Consider the following 12,942-nt stretch of genomic DNA (forward strand, 5'->3'; position numbering starts at 1 on the left):
TGGGTTGGCTTGGAGCAGCAATCATCAGATCTCTACCTCTTGAGTAGCTAGGATTATAGGCATGGGCCATCAGGATCCATCTGGATCATAAGATTTTTAATCTTTCTTTTAATGTGGTATATCAAAGTAATATATTGAGTCATCTTTGCAAGGACCATGACATTTTTCTGAGAAGACATACACATGGCCAATTGGGATATTAAGAGAGTCTGCCTAGTTCACCCCCAGGGGAGTAGCAACTGTCCCTGCACAGGTCTGCTCCAGAGTTGTCAGGGATGTTGTCTCCACCAGGGCTTCTGTCTCTGCCTTACAGGGTCTTCAAGAAGAGAAAGCAGAAGGGGCGTTGCTCCCTGGGGCCCCTGGCTCTTCCTATCTGCCTAGTCTTTCTCTTTCTGCTTCTCCCTCAAAATGGTTCAGCCATACTAGGAAACAACATGGATATAGTTATAAATAGAGCTTTCACATGATCCGAAATCCTGGGCTGGGTATATGGCTTAGTGGTAGAGTGCTTGTGTAGCACACGTGAAGCCCTGGTTTTGATTCCTCAGTACCACAAAAGCAGAAAAAGCTGGAAGTGGTGCTCAAATGGTAGAGTGCTAGTTTTGATCAAAAGAAGTTCAGGGACAGTGTTCAGGCCCTGAGTTCAAGCCCCAGGACTGGCAAAAGAAAAAAAATCCTGTCTTTTGGGTATAATCCCCCAAAAAGTGAAGTCAGGGTTTCTAAGCACTGTTAATACTCCTGTGTATTCATAATAGCCTAAACATGGAAGCAAGAGAAATGTTCCTTAATAGATTCAAGGATAAAGAAAATGTGGACTACACACACACACACACACAGAGGAATATTATTTAGCCCCCAAAAGAAGAAAATTCATCAGTATGTAACACTCTGGATGAACTTAGAGGATGCTATGTTAAGTGAAATTAGCCAATCATGAAAGGACAAATATTGCAAGACTGTACTTTCAGGGATTATTTCTAAAGTTTGCTACTAGAGAAGTTTCTCTGAATGTGGGTACACCAGAAGAACAAATATTACATGTTTCCACTTGTATGAGCTATGCAAAGTAGGCAGACTCAGAGAGGTTAGGGAGGGGAAATGGGTGGTCACTGTTCACTGGGTAAGATTTCAGTTATGTAATGTAAATAAGCTCTACAGGTCTATTGTACTACACTGTGCTTACAGTCATAACACTGTAAACTTCACATGATGCTAATGAGGTAGGCAGAAAGTATGGGATCCAGAGTTGCCCACCCAGCAGGCCGTGTGTCCTTTGCATGGTACCAAGGCCATTCACAAAGACCAGGTGCTGAGTCTGCCCAAAAGATCTGACCCTGACCTTTGCATGTGAAATGACTCAGTTACTTTACAACTAAGTTAGTAGAATTCTTTTTCTCACTAAATCATTCTGTTAACTGTGTTTTTTATGCACTCTGTGTTTTTAAACCATTTGGCCAGAAATTCCCCAGACTGCGCTGACCTAATTTTTTAATTTAACATACATTAGTTATACAAGGGGGAGATGTTTAATGTGACATTTCCACACGTGTAAACAAGATATACTTCTCCCCCTGTTTAAAACAATTTCAGCAGTTATCAGTGTTCCATTTTCATATAAACAAATAAACTACAGTTTGGACTTTATTTTGAATATTTATGAATATGAATAAATGTAATAAATAAAAATAATACAAATAAGCCAGGCACCGGTGGCTTACATCTATAATCCTAGCTATTTAGGAGGCTGAGATCTGAGGATTATGATACAAAGCCAGCCAAGGCAGTGAAGTCCATGAGATTTTATCTCCAATAAACCACTAGAAAACCGGAAGTGGTGATGTGGCTCAAGCAGTAGAGTGCTTGCTTTGAGCTAAAGAGCTCAGGGACAGCTCCCAGGCCCAGAGTTCAAGCCCTACGACCTACCCCCCCCCCATATATCTATATATACATTTAAATATATTTCTATTTAATCATATTTTTCTACAAATATTTATAAATATGTTCTCACAATCTAAATTCACCCTTAAAATATAAACCAAAATGAAAACTAAAACAATTGTTCTCACCTGGCTCTACCAGCTGGTAAGAAGTGTGTGTGTATATATTCATTATAGATGTATCTTTGTGATAGACTATGATTTAGAGCATTTTGGAAATGAGTTTCTAACCTGGACAAAAAAAAAAAACCTGTAAGGACTAAATAAGTTAAAATAAACCTTGTAGCTGTTTTGCTATTACCTAAGGAAATAGTTGTAATAAAACCAGAAAGAACATTATTCAAGCATAAACACCCAGAGCCTCAGATTACTGCTTTTATTGCCATGATAAATAAAGCAGGATTAACCAAGCTAATTGCTTCTATAATCACCCAGAAAAGAAAGATGGGAAAAAAATTCAAGAAAGCTATTTTTAACTATCACAGACAAGCCTTTGATTGCAAAAAGCAGGAAAGTGGAAAATTTTCGAAGGTGGAAAATTCTGGATGCTCCTTGCATGGCTAGGGCAGCTGACTCATAATCTTAATTATTTACAATAGAGTTGAACAAAAATGTTTCAGGGTGTTAATAGCAGGGATAAATTAGCAACAATATTAACAACATTGGTATTGTATAGGTATTACCAGTGATGTTTTTAAACCATGTCTCTCTGCCAACAGTGCACTTGTAATAACTCTAAATATGGCATATGAACAAGAACCAAGGTCCGGAAGGCCCTTTTAACTTCCAAATGGCTTTGTGCTCTCTCGGCTTTTTTTTTTTTCCCCCTGAAGCTGGCACTCTATCATTGAGCCACAGCTCCCCTTCTGTTCTGGCTTTCTGGTGGGTAATTGGAGATAAGAATCTCACAGACTTTTCTGCCCAGTATGGCTTCAAACAGCGATCCTCAGATTTCAGCCTCTTGAGTAGCTAGGATTATAGGTATGAGCCACTGGCACCTAACACTTCCAGCTCTATAATCAAAAGCTGTTAGTGACATTGCTACCCACCTATGACTTAACAGGAGGTGATTCAGTGTTCTGGAAAAAAAAAGAAAAACTGCCCTTGAAGCCAGTGGGGAGAGTGTTATCCAATACTGTTAACAACTGACAGCATTCAAAGTCCAAAGTTGATCCTAAGGATTGACTGAGCTATTATTATTCAGCCCGAAAGATATAAACTCTCCTAAAACACTGGGCCTCCATACATTGGAAACCTTAAAGTGATATTGTTAGGAATTTTCCAGAAGATGCTGATTTATTTATTTATTTATTTATTTATTTATTTATTTATTTATTTATTTATTTATTTATTTATTTATGTCAGTCATGGGGCTTGAACTCTGGGCCCGGGCACCGTCACTCAGCTCTTCAGCTCAAGGCAAGTGCTCTACCACTTGAGCCACTTCCAGCTTTTTCTGTTTATGTGGTGCTGAGAAATTGAACCCAGGGCCTCGTGCATGCAAGGCAATCACTCTACCACTGAACCACCTTCCCAGCCCCAAGATGCTGATATTCTATGTGCTTAGCTTTTGCCCCAGACTTTTGATAAAGATTAACATTCAGATTCCATATTCTTTCTGCCTACCATTCCTTGTTTTTATTTACTTTGAAGATTTCTAAAGTATTAGTTCCCTGACTCCTTTTTTTTCTTTTTTTTGCCAGTCCTGGGGCTTGAACTCTGGGTCTGGGCACTGTTTCTGAGTTTCTTTTGCTCAAGGTGAGTGCTCTACCAGTTGAGCCACAGCTCCATTTCTGGCTTTTTTGAGTAGTTTATTGGAGGTAAGCATCTCACGGACTTTTCTGCCCAGGCTGAACTACAATCCTCAAGTCTCAGCCTCCTGAATAGCTAGGATTACAGGCATGAGTCACCAGAGCTCCCCTACTTCCCTGATCTTAATACATTCTGATTCCCTCTATTCTCTATCTATCATTTAAGATTAAAAAACAAAAATCCACCAAACACTTGTGTGTGTGTGTGTGTGTGTGTGTGAGAGAGAGAGAGAGAGAGAGATGGTGGGGAAGATATTGTAGAGTACTAGGGCTTGAATTCAGAACCTTGTGCTCTCCCTTAGCTTTTTTGTTTTCTAAAGTCTGGTGCTCTACTGCCTGAGCTACAGCTCCACTTTCAGCTTTTTTTGCTGATTATTTGAAATAAAAGAAGAGTCTCAGGGGCTTTCCTGCTTGGTCTGACTTAGAATTGCAATCACTGTCTTTGAACTCAGATCTTCAGATCTTAGCCTCCTAAGTGAATTACAGGCTGAATCCCAGTGCCTGGTTCTTTCTTTTAAAAATTAACACACATTAGTTGTACAAGTGAGGTTCTACTATATGTTTCTTGTATGTTTTATATAGACTATTGTTATGTTTTGAATCTATGGATTGCTAGATCCATGGCCTTCACTTGATCTTGTCAACAAACATTTAATAGCTGTTGTTTCAAAAACTTTAGAAGGCCACTTCTCTTTAACAGGATTCTTACGGTAGTCCCTTCTTTCACCTCATTAATCCGAACCTTTTGTCTTGAAAAAACTTAATGCTCCAGTGGTCACTGCAATTCTGTTAACAAGATCAACAAATTATGATTAATTTGGAGGTAGTTTCGGCTTACAAAGTTGTTTGCTGAGTCTGCCTTGGAGGAATTGTTTAATTCTTATAACTCAAAGAATAAACAAAAGTGACTTGCTCCAGAATAACAAATGAGCTGGCACCAGTGGCTCACAACTGCAGTTCAAGTTAATCAGGAGACAGATCTGAAGATCGTACTTCGAAGTTAGTCCAGGCAGGATTGTCCAGGAGACTCTTACCTCCAATGAGCCACCAAAAATCCAGAAGTGGAGCTGTTAGTGGCTCAAGTGGAAAGCCTTGAGTAAAAAAGCCAAGGAAGATCTCAAGGCTGTGAGTTCAAACACCAGTACCAGCATGACCAAAAAAAAAAAGTATGCATTATTAGTGCAATTTTTGCTCCATGAAGATATTCTCTCTTGTGAGACTGGCACCTGCTAAACTGATTGATTCCAACCAATTGTTAGAGATTTCCAGATTGCTAAAACTGCTGTCCCATTAGGAAATCGTGTTTAGCTAAAAAGTGTAACTAGCGCCCTCCAAGATGAGGCAAGCACCGGTAAGTCCCTCCGATTCCTTTTTTCTTTTCTTTTTCGGTCGTGGGGCTTGAACTCTGGGCCTGGACGCTGTCCCTGCGCTCTTCAGCTAGCACAATAAACTGGTGGTTTACTGGAGATACGACTCTCATGGACTTTCCTGCCCGGGCTGGCTTTAAACCGTGATTCTCAGATCTCAGCCTCCTGAGTAGCTAGGATTACAGGCGTGAGCCACCAGAACCAGGCTCCTCCGATTCCTTTTCGTAAGGGCTACAATGGGAGTAAACCCAGATGAATACAGAAAATACGGCAGACTTGAGGGGAGAATTAGGCGGTTCTACAATCATAATGAGAGGCATCAGTACCCACTCTTTGTAATGGGTGGGGCAGGCAGACAGAAGAGAAAGCAAGGAAAGAGAAGAGCTGAACTACACTCTACCCAATAACGCGAGAAAGTAAAGCAGTATGCCATGCTACATTGGCAGTAGCCCCCTCTTGATTGCTTGGAGAGGCAGGGCGGCTCCCGAGTACCTGCCAGGTGTGTGCACGTACCCAGCAAGTTCCCAGCACGAAGTGGCTCACTGCCTGGGATGACACATGCTTGCTCACAGGCCAGGCCCTTTGGGAGCGCGTTAGTACTGCCTGGTGGGAATGCTTCTACACAAGAATTCACTTTCAGGCTGCTTCCTAATAGAGACCCAACACAGGACCCAGCCGGGTCCTGGCGGAGGAACACCGACGGCCGGCCTGCATTCCACTGGGCCCAGAAACACCTGCGGAGCCCGGGCATCGGCAGAGCTTTGCAGACGGGGGACGGCGCGGGACCTCCAGGAACGCCCGGGCTTCCCGCGTCGGACACCGACTCCAGGGCTCAGAGACTCGGGCCCAGAATGGGAGAGCAGTCGCGCCTACCCGACGCGCAGGCCGCCCGCACCCGCCCACTACCGGTGACCGCGGCCCGCCCGGTGGGGCGGGCCTGTAGCGGATTCCGTTCTTACTCCTTCCGTAGCCGGAGGCGGGGGACAAAAACTACTTCCGGCCTTCCGGTTTGAAGGTTAGGGAGGAGCAGTGGGGGCGAGGGGAAGCATGGGGGCGAGACGGGGCGAAGGGGCGGCGCCATGGGAGGCATGGGGGCGGGGCCAGCAGCCCCGCCCACCCCCACTGGACACTGGGTAGAGTCACACAGTCCAAGTCGGCCGAGGCCAGTGTGGCTCGGTCCATAATACCAGCACCATGCCCATGACACTTGGTTACTGGGACATCCGCGGGGTGAGCGACCGACTAACAGGTGGGAGGGGCCGAGGAATGGGGAGAAGCTGACTCCGGCTGGGGGGAGGCAGCTCTAGAATGGGGATCTTCCTCAGAACTTGCTGGAGTCTTCTGCCTAAGCCTTACCAGAGGGCACACACGTGCGACCTGTTTCTTTCTGTGTGTGCACGCGTAGCGTGTGCATGCATGTGGAAGGTATTGTTAGACTGGGCTCACCTGGAGGAGGTGAAGAAACAGACAGGATCCCCCATTTCTGATCTCTCTCACCTGCCAACTTTCCCAGCTGGCCCACGCCATCCGCCTGCTCCTGGAATACACAGACACAAGCTATGAGGAGAAGAGATACACGATGGGGGACGGTAATGACACCTCCTGGTCAGACTTGTGAGCAGTTCTTGCCCATTGGGGTGCCCAGCCACTCATACTGTAGTCACCTGTTGCCCAGGTCTGCAGGCCTCCAACCTCACCCAGGGCCTGCTCCTTCCCAAATCCTAAAAGGGTGCACTTTGGATTTCCAATACAAGGAGCTAGGAGTGGAGGGCCAAGGACCCCTTTGTCTGAAGTTGGGTGGGGTTGTCTAGCATTGGCCTAAACCTTTTGTGACCTGGTCCTTAGATCCCTCATCCTTCACAGCATTCTTCACCCCTGTAGCCTTGGAATGTGGGACACAGCTGGTCAGAGTGCAGATCCCCTGCCTCAGGGGGTCCTGGGGAAGGAGGGCTGGACTCAGGGAGGTTTGTTTTCACTTGATCTCATCTACCACAGCTCCTGACTATGACAGAAGCCAGTGGCTGAGTGAGAAGTTCAAGCTGGGCCTGGACTTCCCCAATGTAGGTGCAGGGGAAGGAGTGGTCTAGGGAAATGTGGCCTTCCTCCCTCCTTCCACCCTTTCCTTGCCCAGCTGAGAGCTTCTAGGATCAGTGCTTTTCTGCTCTACTCCTTTCCTTCCTGGCTATCTGTGGTTTTCTATGACGCTCTATGTCTTGACTCTTGCATTCATTCTGAAGTGTGTTTATGTGGGGCTCACCAGTGCCAAGCACACTGAGTGCTAGGTTCTGTGTCTGCTCTAACCCAGAGAAGGGCTGCTGGGACCTGGGGCCCCTTGTAACCTTCTCTGCTTGTCAATCCAGCTGCCCTACTTGATTGATGGAGCTCACAAGATCACCCAGAGCAATGCCATCCTGCGCTACATTGCCCGCAAGCACAACCTGTGTGAGTAGGGCTGGCTGCTGGGCGTGTGTGGGACAGGCAGTGGCCATCCCCTGGGCTTGTTTGGGGTGGGGTGTAGAGGATGCAACTGAGTTGTGTGGCTGCAGGTGGGGAGACAGAGGAGGAGAAGATTCGTGTGGACATTTTGGAGAACCAGGCTATGGATGTCTCCAATCAGCTAGCCAGAGTCTGCTACAGCCCAGACTTTGTGAGTCATATATTGCTACCCACTCCCTGTCCCTCTCCTCCTCTGCCACGGGCTGTGTCAGGCAGGGTTTGGATCAAGAGTCAAATCTTTTAAATTCCCATCTCTGCTGGTCCTCTTTCACTTTTGAACTCATTAGAACTGCTTATCTTCCAGGATATTTCCTGTGTTGCCACCCGTGTCCCTCACCGGACTGTATTAACTGAACGTTCTGATTCAGTCCCTATCAACCTCAGAGTGCTGTGTAGATATTCCAAGATGGATATTCAGTCTAGAAAGTGTCAGGGTTTCAGAATTCTCTCCACTTTTGCCCTCTGCCCTAGCTCTTCTCCCAGCAGGTTCATTCCATCTACATGCTCATGAAATAAACAAACTCACTGAGGAGAAAGGGAAGTCCACAGGCAGAATTGTCATGGAAGTCTTGAGTTCTGGCCTCTGCCCAAATGTTTCCTAGTGCTGTCCCCTTCACATCAGCATGAATCAATTACTTTTCCTAATAGGGCCAGCCAGAAGACCTCTGCTCCTCTTTTTCAGCTTCATTTTTTGCTTTATGAGAAAGACTCAGATGTTTATTTCATGCTTTTGAAACTTACTAGGTAGAGCTATCATCTTCTCTACTGGTACTTTTAGTTCTTGTGTCTTTGATTCTGCCTGGCATCATAGCCTAGATCTCCCAGGGAATCAGAGCACTCCTGGGATAGACACACAGGAGGTTGTTTGACTATCAGGAGTTGTAATGTTTCCTTAAGAGAAGTGGCCCATTCCTGTCTGACTTTTTATTGCCTTTCAAGGACTGGGTGAAGTATCCAGAAGGAGTCTATTAAAGATTGAACACCAACCTAGTCTCCATCTGAGGGAAGATGGCTGCTGATTGGGGCTATGCCCAACACTGTGGAGACTGGTCACTCTGTCAGGGAATTTGTGGGTGAGGGTAGTGACAGCTGTTTTCTGTCTCAGGAGAAACTGAAGCTAGAGTACTTGGAGCAACTCCCTGGAATGATGAAGCTCTTCTCAGAGTTCCTGGGGAAGCAGCCATGGTTTGTTGGTGACAAGGTAAAAGGGAGGGAATCAAGCTGGGTACCAGTTGTTCACATCTGTAATCCTAGCTACTCAGGAATCTGAGATGTGAACATCATAGTTTGAAGCCAGCCTGGGCAGGAAAGGACCTGAGCCTCTTACTTCCAACAAACTGTTACAAATAAAGTATATTTGCCTTGAACAAAAAGAAGCTCAGGAACAATGCCCAGGCCCTGATTTCAAGCACCAGAACTGGCACACATACACTAAAAAGGGAAGGGATGAGAATTTGTTCTTTCAAGAGTATGGAATTTCATGCTCACAAGCTGGGAGCCGGTGGCTCACGCCTGTAATACTAGCTACTCAGGAGGCTGAGATCTGAGGATTGTCGTTCAAAGCCAGCCTGGGCAGGAAAATCCTGAGATTCTTATCTCCAATAAACCATAGAAAACTGGAAGTGATGCTGTGGCTCAAGGGATGGCAGCACTTGCCTTGAGCTGAAGAGCTGAGGGACAGCACCCAGGCCCAGAGTTCAAGCCCCACCCACGACTGACAGAAAGAAAGAAAGAAAGAAAGTAAGAAAGAAAGAAAGAAAGAAAGAAAGAAAGAAAGAAAGAAAGAAAGAAAGAAAAGGAAAAAAAGAAAAAAAGAATTTGATGCTCACTTATCCTTGGCTGTTTTGCAGATCACCTTTGTGGATTTCCTGGCTTATGATATCCTTGACTTGCACCGTATATTTGACACCAAATGCTTGGACACATTTCCAAACCTGAAGGACTTCGTTTCTCGCTTTGAGGTGGTACCTCTCATCCTCCTTTTCTAGGCTATGACCTCCTTCTTTTCAGGATGTTTTTCTAGGCCTAGAGCTGAATGAAGAACAACTAGGGCCTGTAGTTAGCAACTTGCATCTATTGGGCTGGCATTCCTACAGATAGAGCAATCTGTCCCACTGGACAGATTAGGAACTTGGGAGTGTAGGGGTGAGTCACTTGTTCAAGATCTCAGTCCTGGGGGAGGCTGTTCTGGGATCCTTGTGGTCCTCTGACTTCTAAGGGCAGCAGTTTAGTAGCTTTCCAGGTTTTGTGCTAAAGGAAAAATCTACAGGCCTTATGCAGTCTGGGTTAACTGCCCAGGACCTTGGGCAGAGTCAGCAGAGTCTATTCAACAGGTATCAGGGAAGTGAGAGGAGGGATTAATGTGAATCCCCAAGATTCAGACAGTATTCACACCTGATCTGCAGGAGGCTTTTCTCAATCCAGTCAGATCAGTAGTTGGTGCTGGATTTGGAGAGGCCTGGGATAGAAGTATTCTATGGTGTGGGCCTTTCCTTCCACCTTCTTCCTTTGTTTTTTTCTTCTTCCTTTCAATGTGCCAGATGGTTCATCTGTGAATTGATCTATGAACTTATTTTTACTCACGTTTTCTGACCTTTTCTCTATGAGGCTCCATGTCAGGCGAGTACAATACAGAGAGATACCCCTTTCCCCATCTTGGCACTGAGCAAAGCATGGAATAGTTGGAATTCCAGACTGTGAGGTGCCCCACTTGGGTTCTGGGGAGCCCAGCCTTGTTCTCACCTCACAGCAGGGCCTGGGGCACTAAGAGTCCTTAATTTGAAACCCATAAAACCTACTTTAGGAGATTTGGAAGTTGGAGACATCGGTGTGAATTATTTCAGACTAGAATTTGTTGTTTCCCCTTCCTCATGGAGTGTTGTGCTTTTGCAGCAAGTTCTCATCAGTTCTGGTTCTGGTCCAGATTATATGGCCTTGGGGATTGTGCAAGAGCTGGCTTGACTCTGAGATGGGAGGGATGGGACAGATGGGCAGGATGAGAGGGGGAGGGGCTGGGAGGGCTAAGGCTGCTGCTTGAGGCTAGTGAGGACTTGATCCATTGATACAGGCAACCCTAGATTACACTGAACCCTTTAGAAATTGCCCAGGAACTGAACTTTGGTAATAAGTCCCATAATACAATGGAATGTCATTTAGCTTAGTCTCTGTATCAGGGCTGGCAGTTGGGTGGGGTACAAGTGGAGAAAATTGGACTTTATGCTCTTAGAGGATTGATTAGGACTTGCTTTACCTTTCCTTATGGGTCCTCCTCCATCTGTGTGTGTGTGTGAGTGTGTGTGTGTGTGTGTGTGTGTGTGTGTGTGTGTGTGTGTGTGTGCGCGCTTAAACTCAGGGCCTCATGCCCTTGCTTGGCTTTTACTTTTTCTTTTTTTCTTTTTGCTCAAGGCTAGCACTCTACCACTTGAGCCACAGCTTCAATTTTAGCTTTTTTTTTTTTTGCTGATTAAATGGAGGCAAAATAAGAATTTCAGGGATTGCTCTGCCTGGACTGACTTCAAACTTCAAACCACGATCATCAGATCTCAGCCTCCTAAGTAACTAAGATTATAAGGTGTGAGCCACTGATGCCCTCTTCCTCCATCTTCCACACTTTTACCCAAGGTTTACTGAGTTGCTGGGTAAGGCCTGGGCTCTATGCCAAACAGCATGGCAAATTCTTAGCTCCTTTGTTCTTTCTGGTCGTCCCTTGTGTGCAAATCCAGGCAAACAGGAGCTTCCCTGGGAAAGAAGAGCATGTCTTTGCAGACAAGGGCCTCCTTTGTGAGGGTAGAAAGGGCATGTCCAGAGAGGACAGACTGACAGACATCCCTGTCCTTCTCACTATCTGCATGAATAAGAGGAAGTTGCATTCCCTCTGTGGATCTCCACATATCCTGAGCCTCTGCTTTCTCTTTTCCACTCAGGGCTTGAAGAAAATCTCTGCCTACATGAGGAGCAGCCGCTTTCTCCCAACACCTTTGTATACAAAGGTGGCCACATGGGGCAATAAGTAGAGCTTTGAAAGGATAGTAAGAAGTCCGTTTTGCCCCTGCCTGGGACTCTGGGAAACAGCTGGACCCCTGCAGCCCTAGCCCAAAACAGATGATAGCCATCCATGGAGGCATGGGGCAGGAGCTCAGCATTCTTAGATCACAGCCATACATAGTTAAAGCACTTATTGTTGGTACCAGTAAGTCTTGATTGTAATGTCTTTTACATTGTTTATTTTCTTCCTTTAAATGGATAGATAATGTTGGTAAATAAACTTGACTACTGTTAAACCTTTTAACAGCGGTTAAAGGACCTGGAGACTGACTGGCTTGAGCAAAGAATGAACAGTCACAAATGTGTCCCCAAATCAAGATTCTGGTGCCAGAATGCACTGACCAGCAAGTAGCTTGTATGGGACTTTTGCCACCACTAGCCTTGGGAACTCTAGAAGACCCTATGGTCACTCTCACCCAGACTAGCCAGGGAACACCTCATTACCCTAGTGGCCCAGCTGAAGACTTGTGATTGGTGCAAACAAAACCCTTCATTTGCATGAAGGAATTCAATGATTGGTGTAGACCCATGGCAAGTCCTGTTTCTTACTGTGTCAGCAGGCTGTGTGGCTTACTTTGTGCACATCATGAGAAAATCTCTTTGCTTTTCCTTGTTATTACAATATAAGGCCCAAGTAAAGAGTGATTTTCTTTGCCTACTTTTGATTTTCATTGTTAATACAGTGATTGAGGGGGTAATATGAAAACAATTGGTGCCTGTAGTCAGGCACCAGTGGCTGACGCTTGTAATCCTAGCTACTCAGGAGGCTGATATCTGAGGATCATTATTCAAAGCCAGCTCAGGCAGGAAAGTCTGTGAGACAATTATCTCCAATTCACAACTGGAAAACCAGAAGTGGTGCTGTAGATCAAGTGGTAGAATGCTTGTCTTGAGCTGAAGATCTGAGGGATAGTGCCCAGGCCCAGAGTTCAAGCCCCACAACTGACCAAAAAAAAAAAAATAGTGGTGAAAGTGGAGAGGCCAAGCCATCAAGGCGGACATGGCGGCAGAACTTGCAGAGCACATGGGCAGCAAAGATGGCACTGAGAGGGAGTTGAGTGGGCAGAGCCCGATTTGCCTTAAGTTCAGTGCATAACCAGCCCATGGAAGCTTAGGTGCATGATAGGGTGGACCTTGACAGTGATTGGTTCCTCTTCCTCCCCTGCCAAGCCACTTGCTCCTTTTTGGCTTTAAAAAGGGCCTGTTCTCTGTTAATAAATGAGGTGTCTACCTGCTTGACTTGACTTCCCACTGAGTCTGAGTGTCTCCCAAGCTGAGGGAGGCTGG

The 12,942-nt window shown here is 45.6% G+C and overlaps 1 protein-coding gene and 1 pseudogene across 5 annotated transcripts; both read left to right on the forward strand.

The window, feature by feature from the left end:
* The first annotated feature begins 952 nt into the window (after positions 1-952).
* LOC138817416 (small nucleolar RNA U3) lies at positions 953-1,052 on the forward strand (annotated as a pseudogene).
* Positions 1,053-6,243: 5,191 nt separating this feature from the next.
* On the forward strand, positions 6,244-11,899 carry LOC138816467 (glutathione S-transferase Mu 4). Of its 5 annotated transcripts, none has more exons than XM_070006226.1 (8): positions 6,244-6,345; positions 6,629-6,704; positions 7,111-7,175; positions 7,476-7,557; positions 7,662-7,762; positions 8,717-8,812; positions 9,462-9,572; positions 11,535-11,899. In XM_070006226.1, exons 1-8 carry the CDS (start codon positions 6,310-6,312, stop codon positions 11,622-11,624), a joined length of 657 nt encoding a protein of 218 aa, XP_069862327.1. In that variant the 5' UTR covers positions 6,244-6,309; the 3' UTR covers positions 11,625-11,899. The 5 variants fall into 5 exon arrangements, with proteins under 5 accessions (XP_069862327.1, XP_069862328.1, XP_069862331.1 ...); XM_070006227.1 differs by having other exon boundaries at positions 6,279-6,364; positions 6,629-6,729; XM_070006230.1 differs by having other exon boundaries at positions 6,280-6,364.
* Positions 11,900-12,942: the final 1,043 nt, after the last annotated feature.

This window comes from Dipodomys merriami, unplaced genomic scaffold (genome assembly GCF_024711535.1).
Source record: "Dipodomys merriami isolate MVZ:Mamm:240054 unplaced genomic scaffold, mDipMer1.0.p SCAF_7, whole genome shotgun sequence".
In the NCBI taxonomy this organism is placed as follows: domain Eukaryota; kingdom Metazoa; phylum Chordata; class Mammalia; order Rodentia; family Heteromyidae; genus Dipodomys; species Dipodomys merriami.